This window comes from Athene noctua, chromosome 2 (assembly GCF_965140245.1).
Source record: "Athene noctua chromosome 2, bAthNoc1.hap1.1, whole genome shotgun sequence".
Taxonomy (NCBI): Eukaryota; Metazoa; Chordata; class Aves; order Strigiformes; family Strigidae; genus Athene; species Athene noctua.
In genome coordinates this window covers 28,161,506-28,174,621 of record NC_134038.1, presented here as the reverse complement: position 1 = coordinate 28,174,621, position 13,116 = coordinate 28,161,506, and the positions used below count along the sequence as shown (strand labels likewise).

The window sequence follows — 13,116 nt, the reverse complement described above, 5'->3', positions numbered from 1 at the left end:
CTGGATACACAAATGAAGGGGAGGGGTGTCGCTTTCCCCCTAAAACCGGCCTTTTCCGCCGCGCTGTTCTCGTGCTCCCACAACCCGGTAAGAACAGAACGCTTCCCTCTCCTGCCCGCCTTTCCCGCTGGTGGGCGCACGGGGCGGCCCCGGGAGAACGGGCTGCACGGAGGCCAGCCGCTGCCGGAGGGCGGCAGGCAGCACACGGAGCAGCCCCGCGGCGAGGGGACGGCCCGGGGGGCGCGGGAGGCAGCCGCCCCGGCCGGGGAGGGGACGAGTCTCCCGGCCCGGGCGGGGCCCCGCGGGCGGGGGCGGGGCGGTGCTGCCGGAAGCGGGGCGAGCTCCCGCCTCGCGCCGGGGTCGGGGGTCACGCGCGGCGCCGCCGCGGGGTGAGGGCGTCCCGCGGGCCCATGGAGGGCTCCGGCGACGAGGAGGCGGCGGCCGGCGGGCCGCTGCAGCACCTGGTGAAGCGTCAGCGCAAGGAGAAGCGGGAACTCCAGGGTGAGGGGCGCCGCGGCCGGCGAACGGCGGGCGGGGGAGAAGGCTCGGGAGCGGCGCGGCGGGGAGCGGCTCCCTCAGGCTCCCGCCTCGCCGGGGGAGGCGGCGGGGAGGCGCGGGGCGCGCTCGGCGTCCCGCTCGCAGCCCGCTCTTGCGGGACGCTCCGCGGAAGCGAAGCTGGAAGCCCCGGGCGGCAGCGGGAGAAGCTCGGAGCGGGCGGGCGCGTTCACCACGGCAGGGCTGTGGGAAAGGAGGGAGCAGCCCTTGCACCGCCTCCGCAGGGGGAAGAGGACGTCGGCGGTGAAGACGTTGCGCCTTGGCAGAGGCGTCAAAGCCATGCTTTGCTGATAGACCTGGTTCTTGCCATGCAGGCGGTCCGCTGAGTTCGCCTGGCTGTCATCTTGGGAGCCTAACAATGCTTGAGAGCCGTAACGTAATGCTAGACCGTTAACGTTATATCAACATTTTTCTACGCTGCTTATAAGATGAAGGAGGTGTGTTTTTGTAAGGCATTTTAGATTGAAGAGCCTGCATTAGGGTCCTTGCTTCATCCAAAGTGCAGTTGATTTGGAACTTTCATGTTCTGCCCAGCCACGGTCAAGTGTCTATAGTAGAAGAGCTCTGTGGTCTTACAGTGCTACATTTGAACTGATCATGAGCCACATTTTAACTATCCCATTACAGTAGATTAATATCATTAAGTAGTTCTGTTAGCTAGATTCCACTGAGTTTGATAGTTGATTATAACCTTTTTGTTAAGCCTTTCTTATTGCTGGTGTATTGATATGGCCTTTTCTTTGTTTTTTTTTCTTTTTTGGTATGTAATGAAGTAGGTCCATCTGCAGCCTTTATCAGTTAGAGGGTTAGAGAAGAGGATAGACACTGTTGGGCTGCATGCTGCCATTACATCTATAGGGATTTACTATTTTGAGATGCCTTTTCCTCAAATTTGGTTGAAATTGAAAAGAGGGGTTAGGAATCAAGCATTGTGATTAGGTGGCTGGAGCACATGGCACATTGATTGGGAGAGTGTTTTGCTGATTAGGGATAGCAATTAGACACCAGAGTGAAAAGAGCAGGCATATTTTACTTAAAATAACTAAATAATGTAACAGAATAATACAGATAACATACAGTAAGAAAAGACAGAACAGCGTGCTTAAACAAATAGGAAAATACAGGGTAATACATCAAATCATTATTACCAGAGAAAGAGAATAGTGATTAAGAAAGATCCATCACCACTTGCATACTTTATCATCATCCAGATCCGCAGTGGCTGGGGAGCCCCGGATACAGCAAGGGTTTGGAGAACCTTTCCCTGCAAGTGGGGGATCCTACGTGGTGAGGCTTCCAAAGTCTTTGCAAACAGGCCCAGCCTTATATACCTAAAAATCAGCAAGCCAGAATAGCTGGCATCTTTGTTTTAAGCGGAAATATCTGGTTTTTTTTTCTCATGTTAGATTTCCCCAGAGCCTGGCCAGGGCTCAGGGGAGAAACTAAGGGTGTTTCCCACCTTATCTAATTGATTTATGAGCAGGGTCACACGCCAGGTCACAGGGCCAGACAGCTGTCTCTGTTACCCTGTTATCTTGCCTATACACAAGGAAAGATAAGGATATATATATATATTTTCAAGATAAACATGTTTAGTACAATACCTGCTAGTATAATGGTTATCATCTATAAAATATACAGCATTCATCTATAGGTCAACTCTGGCTTGGGCCTATTGTCCAAGCCTTAGCACTTCAGAGAGGCTGAGGAACAGAGGGTTCTTCCACCTAGAGAAGGTGATAAGAGGGTATCTACTTGCAGCCCTTCACTACCTAAAGGTGGCAGGGGTATACAGAAGAGAGCGCCCTAGTCTTTCCAGTTAGGAGAGTCAGGTAATATGTAGGCACACATTTTCCTATTTGAAAAATACATTCCTGATAAGTGCAATGATTAACTGTGTGACAGATAGAAAAACAGTTGCTCATAAAAATTAATGTGAAGTGTGTCTCAGCCTCTGAAAATCCAACATCTCCTCCAGTTGATGGTCCTTGTCTCCACCACCTCCCATATACTCTCCTTGTATACTTGCATGTGCCTCTTAGGTCCTGGATTTCCTGCTCTCCCATTATGTTAATTTTTATGAAGAGCTTTTTTGTCTGTCAAACTTGGCTGATTCATCTTTAAGGCTGAATGCTTAACATAAATCTTTCAGGGTGAGCATTCTTGACGGCCTCCTCTTGAAAAGATTCATTATTATCGCCATTATCTTCAGCTCAATCGTGTCAGTCAAGGATGAAGGACAGGAGAAATGTACAGGCGATGAATAGCAGGCAGGGTGTTAAATAATTGGTGCTGTAACTCTAAAACAGTGAATATAGAAGTGATGAGAGCTAGCAGGGAGTGTTCATGTAAGAGCACAGGCTGTGAAAGCTGTGTTTGTTCAGCCTGGAGAAGATGACTATGGGAAATCTGGTTGTAGTTTCCACGGTGTGATGGATGGAGCCAGACTCTTCAAAGTAAAGTGTAGAGAATGGACTAGAGACAATGATTGAAAGTGGTAACAAGAAAAATCCTCATGAGAAGAAAAAGGGAAAATATTTTCATAACAAGAATGGTTAACCATTGGAAAAAAACTGCCCAAAAGTGTTTCAGAATGTCCATCCCTGGAGACTTTGCACAGTCATCTGAATGAATTCCAGATCAATGTGAATTAGCATAAGCTGATGTAACTTTGAATTTCAGCCCCACTTAGAGGAGAAAATTGAACTAGATGACCTCTGAACATCCTTTCTAATCAAACTATGATTTGAGAAATGGAGCCTAAAACTATTTATGGAATTTAAGCAAGTGAAGGATTTTTTCCTTCATGAATACCCATTTTGCTTTTAGAAACTTTAATTTAAGGACAGGTAAACTCTGTTTTTACTTTAATTTGCTGCTTGTGTGATCAAAAATTTACACATCTTTCCTGTGACAGGATTTGAGATCTCAATGCCCACATAATCTTTTTGTAGGCAACAGACTGTGGTCTGCTGTGTTGATGAAGTTCATAAGTATTTATAATAGTAACCGGGCACAAATTATTATCTTCAGATACAATGTTTTAATCTTTTAAGAAAAATATTGTTGCTTTAAAATGTATTGATCGTTAATGGGCAGTCTCATAGCTAAACTGTTAAAGCATACTAATATGCTGATATTTGTAATTTTTTTTTTTTTTTCCGGTATGACTTGCAGTTCTCTTCTGCAATGTCTGTGGAGTATGTATATTTAGAAGTAATGTTTTATTTCACTACTTCTCTAACAGCAAAAATTCAAGGCATGAAAAATGCTGTTCCCAAGAATGATAAAAAGAGACGAAAACAGCTGGCTGATGAAGTTGCCAAACTAGAGGCAGAACTTGAACAGAAGCACAAGGAGGAATTAAAGGAGATGAAGGAAGCTTCACCTGAGCAGAATAAGGTAGGTGCCTTAACTTTAGCTGAAGTTGTAAGATACAGTATGCGTTAGGGCTTCTTTAACTTTTAAAAATGATAATGAAGTAACACTTTAAAGTATTTCTCCTTTTCTTTGTAGTATTAGTAGGTCTTCATTTTTGGAAAGATTCAGCTATTACGGTGGGTGGGTGTTGCCAGAAGGGGCATTTAACAGTGGGTTTTTTTGTTGTTGTTGAGCAGTATTTGGTTTTGCTCTTAAGTCTCAGCCATTTTATGGGGTGTTTTTTCAAGTTTCTGTTACATTGTCACTCTAATTATCAACATATGTAGACTACCAGATTGTTGTTGGCCTTCAACAGGCATTTGACTGATGCAGCGTGTTTTGTCTATCAACAGTATAACTGACCTTTTTGTAAGAAGACACTTTCTGTGATGATAATTGTCTTCTGCCATGTTAGCAACACAGCTACATCTTTAAATGCTTCCAGTTTGCTGTTTGATGGCAAACCACTTAGTTTTTAACAGAGTCTTAGCATTATTCAAATTTAGCTGCAGGAAATATGGCCACCTGAGTAAACTATGTACTATTACTTGACTGACAGAAAAATTCACCTATGTTTTAGCACTTATTAATAAGTAGAGTGTTGGAAACTCCTCTCATAGTGAATTTACAACCCATGGACTTAATTCTGTATATCCAGTACAGAGAAGAACTCTATTTGTATCATGTGCCTGAGTTTAAGGACCATTTGTGCAAGTAGACCTGTTCATATATGGAAATAGAGCTTATGGCTAAATTGGTGCAATACAGTTATCTGTGAATGATGCTAATGCTTCATGCTCATACGTTTCTTTAAGTGTTTCCCTGACAGTGTGTGTCTTTTGGCTGTTTAAGTCTTGTAAAGAAACAAACAAAAATCTGTCTGCCTGATGCTTTCTTGACTGATTTTCTGATTAGTAACCTAACAAAGAGTTAAGCTGAACGTACTTTTGTTTGAAAATGAGAGTGCAAACAGTTCTGAATGACTTTTAGGGAAACAGACTTGATTGAGAAGCGTCTGATGAGAATCCTTGTGAAAAAATGTTTTTTCCGGTTGTGAAAGTTATGACCCTATAACAACTTGGAGTCGTTTTTAATCAGATGATTAAGTAGATGCATAAACATTAAACATAATGCTTCTGTTTACCTGTGTCTTAGATTAGTTTAAAGAGTTTGTTTTATTTTGCTAAATGAGCTGTAAAAACGTTACCATAGAGAACCTTTCAAGCTAAAATCCTTGCCCTGGACATAGTCTGCCTGAGAGGATTTTGTTTTGAGATCTATGGTTTCTTTTACTTTTCAGTCTTTCTATTCATATTGAAACATGTCCATGCTTCCAAAGGTGACATCCAGTTCATACTGTTACAGGGTTAGCTTTGTCATTTTTCTTGGAAAATGTCAGCTCTCTGTCTTTTCTAACTGCTGTGTTGTGCTTTGGTGTGGAAGGTGGAGCCTTCTCCTGACTTAATTGGCACAGAACTTGATAATGGCTGTTTGGGTATTTCAATCGATCAATGTGATGAGGAAAACTCTCTGTTTCAGCCAGTAAGCAGTGTTCACAGTTCAGTGTGTAAGCTTGTAAGAGATTAAATTTGAGATGTGCAGTTCATAACTGTCTCTATTGAGATTACAGAAAAAGTAATGAAATGCATGACAGTGGTTTGAGATGCAACGTGCTTTACTTTTGACTTTGACGGGTTCTGTGCTCTGCACAGGTCTTTGTGGTTAAACTTCATAAATATACCCTGGAGTTACCTAGGAACATAACTTAAAATTGTTTCAGGAGATGCACATCTCAGTTACCATTATACTAATAAGAACACTTAACTTTTTTTTTTTCTTTTTAGACAGATTCTATAGCCGATGGGGTTGCAAATTTAGACCTTGAAGGAGCAGAGCAACAGATTCAGCATCCTCGAATATCAAAAGCACAGAAGAGGCGGGTATGACTTAACATTTAAAAATTTAACAGATATTTGATTGAAATTACATTCACTTAAACTTAACTGTAATAATCAAAGTTTGCAGTAAACAATTTTGCAGGGGACATTACCTGGCTAATTCACTATTGATGCTGTACCTACTGGGTGCCTTGAAAATCTGTAAAGCTGCTACCTGGAGATTTGTAAGCATTTTCTAAATAGCTGTACATCTTTACCCTCAGCCATGAGCTGGGAAATCAGAACAGGTCAGGAGATGGGAGCCAGAAGAAAACAAATTATGTAAAGCAAATTATTTTAAAAGAACTTCACTAAAAACATTAATAAAGAAGTAATTGAATTAGAATAATGTAAAATATTACCTGGAAAATATGCTAGTAGTAGAACTATACACATTTAACAAAAGAACATTAATACTGAAATTCTTATAAATTTTTGATTTGTTAAGAAACACTACCTGGTGTCCAGGCCATTAGGGTTGTTAAACTTCAGTTTAAGTCTTGTTAAGCTTCGGACTGTGATGGATTAACATTCTCACTGTATCTGCATGAATCTTGGTTCAGGGCCAGAGGAGCGCTGCTTTATTGCAGTCCATCCCCAGTTACGTGATCATTGTTGCAGAGCTGCCTTGTAACAGATGTAATAAAAGGATGTTCTTAATTCGTGGCACGATGTCTAGGTACACTAGAAACTGTGTAGCCTAGTTTTCCTATATTGTGGTCACCTAAACCAGTCTGGTCTTGATTTGTGGTGAAATCTAAGTGTGAAAGGGAAAAGATCATTCTCCGTACTGCTTCCTTTTATATTTCCTCATTTACTTTGACTCTTACTCCCTTATTAACTTAAGCGTAAACTTACAAAGCAGTCTCTGAAAGTAATTTTTATGTTACATGTTATTACATCCCCTGTAGTTCTCTGCGTATGCATTCTTATCCATTCTTTAGGTTAGGAGCAGTCTTTTATGATGTATAGTCTAGCCTGAGGGAGTTTCAGTTTTGTGACATTCGTGCCATTATGCAATCACATGCGTAAGTGGTAGATCCCACGCTTACTAGGAAAGAGCAGTATTTTCTGTTTAATTAGAATTCCCATACTCTAGTTGTTTGCCAGTGGTGAAATAGGTGATCCTGAAGAAACAACTACTATTAATAGCCTTTGTACATGTGTTGTAAGGTGTTATTTTGCATGTTGATTCACTTACATTTGCTAAAGTTTGTGTTTAGAAGGTCTCTAAGATTCAGTAGTACTGATTCTGGAGAACATTCCACAGCTATGTATGTACTGAGAAAACGTTTGAAGAGTTAGAAGCAAGCACTAAGCCAAGAACTGTACAGGCATCTTCTAAATTTTAACATTTGATGTAATTTTTATGTGGTTTTAATCTTAAGGAAAAAAAAGCTGCCTTGGAGAAGGAAAGAGAAGAAAGGATAGCTGAAGCTGAGATAGAAAATCTAACGGGTGCTAGACATCTTGAAAGTCAGAAACTTGCCTCCCTCTTGGCAGCAAGGCATTTAGAGATTAAACAGATCCCTTCAGATGGACATTGCATGTACAGAGCAATTGAAGATCAGCTCAAGGATCGACAAAATTCCTGGACTGTTGCAACTCTGAGGAACCAAACAGCAAAGTACATGCAAAGTCACTTTGATGACTTCCTGCCATTTCTTACAAACCCTAGTACTGGAGACATGTATAGCAGAGGTAAGACTTGTGGCATAAGAGATTTTGAAAACTGTTAAAACTATTTCTGATAATTGTTGATCTCAGTTACAGCTGAGTTGGGACTAATCCATTACGGTGTTTGTTTCTGAACTCTGTTACTTTGTTGGTTTGACTATGTTCTGTGGAACACAGAATTACGATCTGCTGTGAAACTTGGTACACCTGAATCTTTGTAATTTATCTTGTTTTTAAAAAATTTTTTTTTTTTAAATAATCTAGCAAACATTATTCCCTGTTTAAAAAAAAAATCAGAACTTGCTGGTTACTAGATGGTAATAATATTCTGCCATGTGATTTAAGTTGTATTATAAACAGATTGTCTACCAGGTTAGGGATGATTTTTTGCCACTTTTATGTTGGTGTTTTCAATTTACATAGGAAAGCTGTTAAAAATGAGTGTGAAATTCAAGCAAATTATTTTATAATGGTTTGCATAGATGCTTTTTCTTATTCTGCAGTTTATTTTCACTGTTTCTAATAGGTCTTTTGGAGCCCTTTCTTATAAACATTAAAAAAATATAAAAGCATTTAGTGTGGAGCAATGGTGTCAGCTGAGTAAATGCAGTTAAATGGAATTTATGCATTTCTTATTTGAGCAATACATGGTTTATTAATTTCTTACTGTGTGTATGGAACACCATGGAAATGACTATACATGTTTTTAACTTACTGTTACATTCATTTAATAGTTATTGCTGTGGATTTCACTTGGTCAGTGGAAGCTGGTGTGAAGTAGGAGGCATCTTCCCCTTGTTGACTGAGATAATTGTCACAGGATAAATGTGCCCCAAGAGAAGACTGAATGAAGTTCTGCAGAGCAGCAGGGAGTGGTTTTCTTATGTCCCTTAAGTCTGCTATAAGGCAAATGTATGAAAAACAATTCTGAGCAGTCTTCAGAAAATCTGTTCTTTCTTTATCAGAAGCTATTCATAAGGTTCAGAAGGCTGAAAGGTTGTAATTTATGTATTTGGAAGCTTGGTTTCTTTAGAATATAATCTGCAAAAGGTTTATTTAGCTATTAAAGGAACTGTTGGGAATAAATAATTAAGAGGTTAAAAACAAGACAGGTAATTGTAAATAATAAAAACCCAAACAACAGTTGAACCACATAAAGTTACAAGATTTTAAAAACATACCTGACACCTAGCTAACCTAAGAAGTAAGCACACTATTTGCTCCTGGATTATTTCCTAGAGTCTCAAAACAACACCCTCTGAAACTTAACAGGAAGAGTTTTCATACTTGTTGTTTGTCACCATACTTGCAATTTCATACTTGTTGTTAACAGTTCTCTACATAAAAAGTTTAAAATATAAACCTGTACTTCTTTTTATTGCCAAACTTGGTTTTATTGCATTCTTCAGTCTTAATTTTTCTTTCTAAAACAGTTACAGGTTTTTTGGGGGGGCCTCTGGTGTTTTTCTTTTCCTTCTCTTCAGTGAGCATCCATATTTTCCTGTATAATGTGTTTGGACTTTTTGGGTTCTAGTTCTTCATTTTACAATCACTATTTTTCCTCAGTTGCTTGTTCTCCAATAAGAGAAGTACTAAAAGTTGTCTTTTCTTTCCCCACAGAGGAATTTGAAAAATACTGTGATGATATAGCAAATACAGCTGCATGGGGTGGTCAGCTGGAAGTAAGTATTTTACTGTTAATTTTTATTTGTGAAATTCTGGAGTGGGTGAATATACCTTCAGAAAAGAGCTTCTTAAGAAAAACTGCTTGAAGGCATACATAGTTATAAATAGTTTATCAAGAACTTTCTCCTATGCTTATAAATTGTTTTCCCAAGTTAGCAGCTTCTCTGATTGTGTGCTGTTGTTCTGATGTATTTGATGATATGCAAGTTAATGAATTCAGTAGTTCTGAGTATCATTAGAAAGAGTGACAGTATGAGTGAGGGAAGATATTTTCTAAGGAGAAAGCATTTTATTATGCAGATTTACCTTGTAGCAGAGCTGACTAGAGGGGAGCAATGTTAGACTTTTGTAATGTAAACCAGAATCTGAGCTTGATATAATACATATTTATTTTAGTTTGTCTTATTTATTGTTTTATGAAAGAGTAGTTACCAAATTACTGAAGCTACCTCAGTGTTACCTGTGCTGTCATCCAAACAATGCTTAATTTAAGGCCACGTGTTTTCAATTAAAGTTTAATTTTGCTTATTTTAATAAAGTTTGTTTTCTAACAATATTTGAAATGTTATGCCTGAACTCATGTCTGCTAAAACTAAATGACATGTCTTACTCTCTCCTCCCTACATTGGATTTAATCCTATTATTGAATTGTTTTTATGCCTTAAAGCTAAGGGCTTTGTCGCACATTTTGCAAACACCTATTGAAGTAGTGCAAATGGATTCCCCTCCTATTATTGTTGGTGAAGAATATTCAGACAAACCAATAATACTTGTGTAAGTATGTAATTTTATCCCTTCTTAAAATTAGTGCACTTACTTCTGTAGCAGAGGGCTTACGTGCTCTTTTATTTTCCGTTGTGTATCTGATGTTGAAACACTGCTTGAATAATGATCTTGCAGGTCAGAAATGATGTTTGTGATTGACATACTTAGTTTAAAGGTATTATAATCAGAGTTGACAGTCTGAAGTGTGATTCAGTCACTGCTTTATAGAATGCTACAAGGTCATTTTTACCTGTTATATCAATTTCACTATTATTTTGTAATTACCTAAGATGCAGTAGGAAACATTTTTCTCTTTGAAGTTTATGTCAATCTGTGCCTGGAAGTTGTCAGAATTAAAAACTGTCTTTATTAATGCTCCCCCGTTTAATGATCCTATATATTATCTGTGCTAAAATTTGAATTTATTTAAGCTCTTTTCCAGTGATGTTCATGTTTGGCATGACACATATTTTTGTTAAACTGGGCACTAATTCCATATTTCTTTTTTTTTCTTTTTAGGTATATGAGACATGCCTATGGATTAGGAGAACATTACAATTCTGTAAAACTTCTAACAGACAGTGCTACAGAAAACAGCAGCTAGCACACAAGTGTCATAAATCCACATGGGTAACAGTTGCATTGTGATATGTTGGGCTCTAGACAATTCCCAGAAAGATTGGAAAATAAGACTAAATGGAATGGACAAAAAGTGAAAAAAAAAAAAACGAACCCAAACATATAAGGTTTGAGCAAAAATCAGAAATAGCTCTTGATTTAAAACAACCAAACCAAAACCACACAACAGTATTTTGAACTGGATACGAATCCTGTTTAGAAGATCTCTAAAATGGTGGTTGTGTAGATCAGATTGATTTTTTTTTTTTTTTTTTTTTAAGTAGAGCTTCATCCCATGCTGCACTGAGAATACTGAGTAGTAAATATTTTGTTAATCTGCATCTCTGCTGAAGAATTAAGGTTACCTGAAGGTTCCTGTTACATTATTTCTGGCATATGTTGATGATCATGGAAGAGTTAAGGCATTTAAAAGAGTTGATTTTATTTTGATTGATAGAATATGCTCCACAGTGTTTCTTTAGTTCTGTCAGGATCTAGCTTTAATGCTGCAGTAGGGATCCCCTTTATTTGGGCAGAGAAGAGCTGGAGGCAAATTCAGTAGTAGAATATCCTGCTTGACTGAAGGAATTGCGGAGTCTTCTTATTTTAAGGACTTTCATCTAAGATTTTACCAAGGTTTGAGGACTTCGGTACTTTTTTTTCTTTTTTCAGTTGACAGTAGGAACTGAACACTTGATGCTGTTCCTAGTACTGAATCTGTAAGAAGAGTACTGTTGTTTATGACTATACATCATAACATTGATGCAAGTTAACTGTGCTGTTCGTCTTTCGTAGTTTCTCATCTGTGTATTTCAATGATACAATAATCTTACAAACAAAGCTCCTTATTGTCCTCACTTCATGTAGTGAAACTCATCTGGACTCGTAGTTTCTGGATCTGTTGATCTAAGAACTTCGTGATCTGAAGTGTGATGTTTTATAATGCTTAAACCAGCTGGTTGCATACAGATATAAAAATAACCACCTTGGGTTTTGTCACTAACTTCAGAGGTGATGTGCAGAAGAGTTAAGTTTTTCTTTTAATTGCTCCTTATGATGCACGGAGACTTGAAAGGTGGGTTTTTCAAAATGGCTTGACTTTTTACATTAGAAATGTAGATTATTTTTTTTGGTCTTTAAATCACTGTGAATGTGACTCCAAAATTAGCAGCATACTGAAACCAAAGTTATAATGCAATTGTTTTTTAACGATAGAAGTGATTGTTTTATTGTTTTTTAAAGCCTCAGTCAATAACATGATAATTGTATTTTAATGCTGAGGAGTTGGCTTGGAGAAAATTTAAACACCTTTGCCCTAATTTGAGGTTTATGAGCTAACAAGCCTGCAACTTTTAGTCCTTCAGTAAAGCTAGTCAGCAGATTGATGTTCCTGGGAATTACAAATGAGAGAGACTTACTTAAAAAGGAGCTAAGTGTTCACTTTATGGATCAGATTATGTCTGATTTAAAGCACTTGGAGAGGGGAGGGGGGTGGAAATCAGTCAATCATAGCAGGGGGCTTTGGACAAGCAGAACTTAAATTATGACTTCTTTAGACTGGTGCATGCCAGGAAAACAAAGTATTAATCAGACCAGGAGTTTTTATATTCTTATTTATCTGATACGGTATAGTGAATAGAGCTGTACTTACAGCAACTGGTTTACTGTAGAATTTGGTTTACTACCTTGATTGTATAAAATGATGTTTTTAATTTCAAACCAAAAGTCAGATACAATGGTATGGGAAAAGTGTCTCTAATTCATAATACCACTGAATTTCACTAAAAATAATTAGCAGAAATACATCCATATTGCTTAGAGTTGGTGTGATAGGAAATGCACATGCTGCTTTTTGTAGATGCCCTGTGAAAAAAGCTCTTTGGTTTACAGGGTTTTCATTCTTGTTTGATTAACTGACAGAAAAGATGCCAGAATGGTGGAATGCCTGTACCAACAGTTTGTCCTGTTGAAGATGTTTACAGTTTGTATAAAGTGAAATAATGTTTTAATATCGTGAGTGAAAGATCATTGCTCATGCTGTATGGAACTTGCCAAAAAGTAATAAATTGGTTTATTTGTGGCAGATTTTGTTGTGCTCACTTTTAATTTTATTCACTTCTTAATTCCTAGCAAGTTTACTCATTTCATTTTTATGACTTTTTAGGATCCTGCTGTAGTATGAATGCTCCAGTGACTGACTGTTCCTATTCAAGCAGTCAAGGCTTTACCCTTTATGAAATGAAGGTTGTTTCTAAGTAAGTTTTTTTGTCCTCAGCATATTAGTGGTTAAATTGAACTCTTCTGAAAAGCTGTATTTGAAAGAATGATCATAAGAATGATCAGGTGAAATTGAGCGGTTTCTTTGTCAGATAACCTTTTCTTTCCAAAATAGCACTATTTTATGTATTTAAGTAGCTTTTTCTGCTTATAGCTGCAATGCGCTGACATCAGTTTCTTC

General features: G+C 38.4%; 1 protein-coding gene across 3 annotated transcripts; it reads left to right on the top strand.

Moving 5' to 3' along the window:
* Nucleotides 1–356: 356 nt before the first annotated feature.
* OTUD6B (OTU deubiquitinase 6B) lies at nucleotides 357–12,743 on the top strand. 3 transcript variants are annotated; one of them, XM_074898739.1, is made up of 7 exons: nucleotides 357–501; nucleotides 3,803–3,957; nucleotides 5,820–5,915; nucleotides 7,301–7,613; nucleotides 9,210–9,271; nucleotides 9,943–10,049; nucleotides 10,560–12,743. In XM_074898739.1, exons 1-7 carry the CDS (start codon nucleotides 411–413, stop codon nucleotides 10,642–10,644), a joined length of 909 nt encoding a protein of 302 aa, XP_074754840.1. In that variant the 5' UTR covers nucleotides 357–410; the 3' UTR covers nucleotides 10,645–12,743. The 3 variants fall into 3 exon arrangements, with proteins under 3 accessions (XP_074754840.1, XP_074754842.1, XP_074754843.1); XM_074898741.1 differs by having other exon boundaries at nucleotides 3,803–3,961; nucleotides 5,824–5,915; XM_074898742.1 differs by lacking the exon at nucleotides 5,820–5,915.
* Nucleotides 12,744–13,116: the final 373 nt, after the last annotated feature.